This window comes from Paramormyrops kingsleyae, chromosome 5, assembly GCF_048594095.1.
Source record: "Paramormyrops kingsleyae isolate MSU_618 chromosome 5, PKINGS_0.4, whole genome shotgun sequence".
In the NCBI taxonomy this organism is placed as follows: Eukaryota; Metazoa; Chordata; class Actinopteri; order Osteoglossiformes; family Mormyridae; genus Paramormyrops; species Paramormyrops kingsleyae.
Genome location: NC_132801.1, coordinates 7,179,496 through 7,186,117, shown reverse-complemented (window position 1 = coordinate 7,186,117; position 6,622 = coordinate 7,179,496). Strand labels below are relative to the sequence as shown.

The following is a 6,622-nucleotide window of genomic DNA, read 5'->3' as shown; positions in this document are numbered from 1 at the left end:
CCCTCTGGGATAATAAGAGTATTCTGATTGTGATTCTGATGAAACCACTCGTATTTGACAAAAGCAGTCTCATTGGCACTTCGTGTCCTTATCGTATGCCGGCCCTCTAAGTCCAGAGCACGTTAACATTAACACAACGCAAAAACATTAAGAAGACGCAAAATCTTCTTGAGATCTGAAAAATACATGCAAGTGCTTGCTTTCCACAGCGAACTTCATACATACTACATGCTGTAAAGAGGAACATAGCAAAGTTGAAACAGGAGTCTTTGACATGAATAAGTATCAGTTTGTAAAGATGAATTATCAGTCAGTGACAATGAGAAAGTGTGAACCGACTCTCATTCAGAATTGTGCAGCGCAGTAGCCTCCTTACACTGACATGCTGACAATATATCTAAGCATTTTGAGTCTATGTACATCATATTTCGTGACTTTCCCAAAACAATTAACTCAAAAGTAAATAATTCCAGTAAGTGGCACCAAAATTAAAAGTACAATCAGCATTGTTTTAAGCATGAGATTGAAAATGCTTAGATATATTATCAGTATGTCAGTGTAAGTAGGTTACTGAACTCCACAATTCTGAATGACAATCGGTTCCCACTTCCTCAGTACCACTGACTGATCAGTTCTCTTTACCAAACTGATATTTTTTCATGTCAAAGACACCAGTTACAACCGTGCAAGGATCTACATTACAGTATGTAAAATTCACTGGCAAGAGAAAGCACTCACCTGCACATATATACCACAAAAACAAAATGGCAATAAAATAACAACAAAATAAAAAGAAAAACATGTACTGTGTGAACCAAAAACAGCAGTTTATGGAGTGTATTTATAAATAATTTTGAAAGCTTGGTTAACTGTTTTCCATGTGGTGACTAACACAATGATCACATTTCTATATAGTTTTGGGTGTTAAGTTATTACAGTGGGAAACTACATAATCTATTTTTGCTTAAAAGTCTAAAACAACTGAAAATTGTGCCAAATGATGCCAGTTGTACAAAACCATTTATATATACGTACTAAAACGTTAGGAAATTTGTGTGAAGCGGTGAGAAATGATACTCTGCTGTGCAGAAGTGACGATATGGTGTGGGGATTACACTCATTGTTTCGTGATTGTTAATTGCCATTTGAGAAATGCTCCAAAGCGATCAGAAAAAAAACGGTGCCATTTCGCCCTGGGAACCTGGTTGCGTGGTGTCAGCTGCCTTCTGATTGGTTGGTGAGGGATTCCGCAAAAGGTCTGCGCAAGTTCACATCGCAATAAAAAGCGGTGCTGCAGTTAAACGAACCATCCTGGACATCACTGATAATCAGTCTTAAAATTCGCGCACCAATACCGAAAGATGGCTGTAAGTATATATCTGTATATTAAACGGATTTTTAATAACTGCCTTTCCAAATTCAATGAGTCAGACAAATGATTATGTGGGACTGGATTAAAACTAATCTAGGTGGATCTGAGCTGGTTATGCTCTTAAATATTTTTTTAAATAACAACTAAATGTCATTTTACCCTAAGTCGTAAATTTAAATGTGATCAGTTTGATAATCTAGTTAATGCAATTGTTACATTATGTTTTAGGTGAGTCGTACCTAACTTTGATCAATAATTCTGCACCACAGAAATTCCTTTGAGTATTGGTACTGTAAGTTAATTTATAATCAGCTTTGCACGACATGAGCACATCTGGATAATTTGCATGCATTCACGTATTGGAACTTCATTTTAATTTAAGCGTAAATAAGAAGTATCCTTAGTTGCTGGCTACCGAACACGTATTGTGACTCGTATGTATCATTTTTGGAATAGATTAGATCACTTTGAAGTTACGTTAAAGATATCGTTTCAGTCCGAAATAGGTCAGCTGGTGAACCGCCCAAAAATACAACAAACTGATTGTCCCTTAAATATAGGCAATAAAAAGTAGGTATATTGAAAATCGATTATATATTATTATTAATACTAATAATAATAATAAACCACGTTTTCTTTTGGATCGACAGACGTTCATATAATTGATACATGATTGAATTAGCAAGATGCTTCATTTAATATTCCTGAAAATGTCTTGGTAGAAGAATATACCAGACTTATTTGCTCGATATCACCGATCAAATTCCAAAAGAATTAAGTCATTGTCATGAGAACGGGCATGGTGCAGGCAGGAAAAGGAGGTGATGATCCACTAGCGGCTCTGAGACACAAGGGGGTTTATTACGGAAATGAAAAACACTGGGTAAAACTACAAAGGAAAGGACCATGAGGGGTCTATAAGAAAAATGGGGAAAACAATGACTAACTACAAGAAATGACAAGGAAACAAGGTCCAGGAACAAGGCAACACAGGGAGCAGGAACAGGCAAGGGACCAACACACAAACTCATAATAATAACATCTAAAATTCCAATGACCACTTAAGGAATTGAACGAAGGCAGGAACATAAATACACAAACCAAACTGGGTAACAAAGCAGAAGGAGTGAGACATGAAACAAGTAGTCAATCAGGAAGGGTGCAGGACAAGGAGTAATCAGGTAGAATAATCATGATGCTCAGGGAAACAGGTGGGTCAAATTAACCTTTTTTTTTTTTAATTTTATTTATTTTTTTATTTTTTTAATGTGTCCTGTCCGGCAGCTTTCGCAAGCAGAATAATGGTCTGAATGCACTGCTGTGTCACACATATTTCCTTTACCATGAGGGGCTCTATAAACTCTGTATAGGCCCTTCATGTTGGTCAATTTCTTTTTATTCGTATATTTATTGTATCTTATTTAATACATGTAAAATATTCCAGTTGCCGTGCTGCCCGGAAGGGAGTGATAGATTAGCAAAATGAGTGAAGAAAATGGGTAGGGAGAGAAATGAAAGAGGAAGAAGGAAAGAGAGAGGGAGAAAGAAAACAAAAAAACACGAACAAAGGCGGAGACAACAGTGGGACAGAGAGGCTAAGAAATTAACACATAAGGCAAAAAAAAAAAAAAACGCATTTGAAATACAACCAAAAAAGCATAAATACAAAGACACAACCAGAAATAAAGAAAATAAAACAGATATACAGACATACAAAATTGCAGCATGTGCTTGGAAGGGAGCGTGGAGGTGTATTTGCATGTGTGTTCATCTGTTTGGGGGAGGTGTTTGAACATCTATGCGTGTGTTGGGTGCGTGTGAATTTCTCCATGGAATGCTCTTGATAGCGAGAGTGGGGGGCCGCAACCACACCCCACAGGAACCAGAGGCCGGCGGATACAGGCCTAGGAGACCCAAGGTGTCCGCAGCCCCCCATGAGCACGGAATAGCCAAGGCCCCACGTCCCCACGACATCCGGGTCCCCACCCCAGCAGGAGGAGGAGGGAGGACCCAGGCGCAGCCCCCGCAGCCAAAAGGGCACGAGCCCCAGAGAACCAGAGGCAACAGGCAGCCGACCCCGCGAGGGTGACGGCCGCTCCCGCACGGGCCAGGGCCAGGGCCCCAGGACAAATTAACTTAATCAAGGAACCCAGAGACCAACAGGAAAACTAAGACACAGAAGAACATATCAAGGACAAGGACAAGGAATACAGAATCACAAACACAGGCACCTAGAAAAACCCCAAACTGAACACAAACCAAAAACTAGAAACAAGAAAACCGAAATAGAAAATAAACACTGGGGAAACAAAATCCGATAATTACAAATAAAGAGGAAGCTGGTTTCAAACGCATGACCAAAGGGTTTACAACCAGACATTGAACCCATAGAGCTATACAGCAGTCATGGAGTAGGAAACACGCTAAGGGATTGAAGGACAACAGGGAGGACAGGATGGCCAGCAACACCTGCTAGCCAAATGGGGGTGGGCATGATAGGTTGAGGAGGATGGATGCTGATCCTGACAGTCAGGAGAGCAGGAATTAACTGGTGCTCCCTTGCTACCTACTAGTGAACATAAAATGCAATGAGAAAAGTTGTAATGTTAAATTTCACAGTTCATTGTAATTTAAGCTTCTTTGGACTATAATAATATTACTATACAGTACATGCAACAAAACACTCTAGGTAAACTCTGGGTTGGCTCAGTGGGTAATACTACAATCCCCTGTGTTTAGGGTTGGTGGTTTGAATCCTGCTTTGTATGTGTGAGGTTTGCTTGTTGTTCCTCTTTCACATGGGTTTCCTGAAAATACTCCTTATTCCCTTTTTACCAGCTGACAGTGCATAACATGTCTGTGAAGGCTGGGAAGGACCTGAAGATCACAGGTGTTCCCCAGATTAATGCTGAGGGGTGAGTCATTACCCCTCCTATTGCTTTGAGAGTTCAGCCTATGATTGGCTTCCACCTTTCCCTTACACTGAACTGTCACTCAGCTGCTGCCACTAGGTCGTCCAGCTATCTGTAGATTGTGCCTCCTCACATCATAATCCCCCACCCCCAGGTTTGCCATTAATCTCGGCCAAGGGGACGAAAACATCGCCCTGCACTTCAATGTCCGCTTTAACCAGCACGGGGACCGTGGCACCATCGTCTTCAACTCCAAGCATGCCGGCTCCTGGTCCAGTGAGCAGAGGGAGAGGAACTTCCCCTTTAAGGAGGGGGAGGAGTTTAAGGTGAGACCGTGCATGTTTGTGTCACCAAGGTCCATTCCTCCATGTTTCAAGTTTTTGCTGTTGCATGTTTTCAGAAGAACACAGTTAATTTTTCTGCCACAGTTGCAGGGGAGCGAACGGGTGCAATGGGTGGATCGGGGAGGGGTGCAATACGTGACGAATAACATGTATGTGTGGGGGTGGGCGCTGGGGGTGCCTGAGCCCACACTATTTAAGTTGTGCATGAGATTTAAAGGTACTTAGTGCCCCTATTTAACCTTTGAGCACCTGCTCCTCAAAAAGTCTGTGCACAGTCCTGACAAACAGCAGTAAAATAAAGATGAAGACGTGCAATATCACAAGGAACCTTAATGATAATAACTTAGCTTAATGCAACTCACTCCTGTGTAGAACTGTTATGTATGAGTCCACTTAAGAATGAGATTAACTCATTAATTTCTTGCAGATTCATGTTGTCATAGGAGTGAAAAGAATCCATTGTGTTGTTTTTGTTTTTAATCTTCTTTATACATTGGGATGAATAGCTGGCTTTATTCTGTGGTTCTTTACAAAGTATAATAATATTAAATTACAAAAACAGGCAAAAACAAATGGATAACAGAATAGCCTATTGTAGCTGGCTTTTGTTGACATCAATCTATTTGCCAAAGTATTTCCAGTATTTCTTATGGGGAAAATTATAATTAGTCCATCTAACAACAAACTGTGCATACTGTTGCTACTTACGAAGGAGCAGAGATGAATGGGTTTTGTAAGTAGACATCAGTCAGTGGTTATGATCATTTGGTGTAACAAAAATCACGTATCGGGAACTGCACTTGAACCCACAGTTAAACCTGATAACCAACATTCTACGCAGTGCTGCCACCTAGAGTCACACTTGTAATCACTCACATTTAGAAAACTTCTCTGATTTTCTTCAGCTGCGCTTGGATGGTGTTCCTTGTGCCCTAAGTTCTCCAGTTGGTTACAATATATGAGCCTTAATCTATACGTTAATTGAAACACCAGGCGCTCAAATACTGTGGTATGTGTGTATTTGGTTTCTTAGCAGGTTTATTTCAAATAATTTGCTTTTATGGAATAATACAGGTTGAGTATTTTGGGAATTTCAATGGGGCTTAAACCTACAGCCTTTGAGTATCAAGACCCTAGTTTGTCACTGTACCACATGCTGCCCTTTTAGGCATTAGAGAAGTTAGTTGGTGAATCAGCAGCTGAGTGACTTCCTTCAGCAATCTTTTTCTCTGTCGTCATCATTGTTCATTTTCATCCCTTTTTCTTCCAGGTATACGTCAGTTTCAACAAAAGTACATTTCAAATCAAGATGCCTGGCAACACTGTGTCATTCCCCAATCGTTTTGGTGCTAACAAGTTCATGTTTATCCAAGTACTGGGGGATGTAAGAATCAAGGGCTTCAAGATTAGTTAAACAAGTCTACAGGCACTGAATGTGGCTGCTGATTGGCTGTGATCGTTGCCGTATTCTCTGTGAAACTTCATTATGATACTTACACCACTAATGCACATGTGACTATACCACGTGTTCCTTCTTGCTATGTACCCCTGTTTGTACAAACACTGTGAACCTGCACAACTTTCCTCGCTGGTCTTCTGAAGGTATTTTAACTCCAAACTATGAAAATAATTTCAGCTGTTTTAATAAATCTCACTGCATTTTGCACTGCTTTCAGTCTGGACCCAGTTGTAATGCCTGCTTTTATTTTGCAGTCTCAGGTGTGTCGATTTGTCTGCATATAGAGCAAACCGTTCTGATGGTTCATACTGGTTATAATGTTCTTGTCATTTGAAGCAGGTGATATTTAACTGGAAAATTAAAAAAATGTTCTAGACCCAAAAAGGCACTGAAAATGTGCCATCTACCAAAAAACAAGTTATTTGCCTTGTGGGAGTACTAGACTGCTTTGGGATCATTAGGTTAAATATACGTCTTTGTTTACATATTTATACATAATCTATATGAGTGTATGCATTTTGTCACAATTATTGTA

The 6,622-nt window shown here is 40.1% G+C and overlaps 1 protein-coding gene across 1 annotated transcript; it reads left to right on the top strand.

Moving 5' to 3' along the window:
• Window positions 1-1,247: 1,247 nt before the first annotated feature.
• Window positions 1,248-6,310, top strand: LOC140590832 (beta-galactoside-binding lectin-like). The gene is made up of 4 exons (XM_072711972.1): window positions 1,248-1,367; window positions 4,211-4,287; window positions 4,439-4,610; window positions 5,899-6,310. The coding sequence occupies exons 1-4, from the start codon at window positions 1,362-1,364 to the stop codon at window positions 6,040-6,042; spliced, it is 399 nt and encodes a 132-aa protein (XP_072568073.1). The 5' UTR covers window positions 1,248-1,361; the 3' UTR covers window positions 6,043-6,310.
• Window positions 6,311-6,622: the final 312 nt, after the last annotated feature.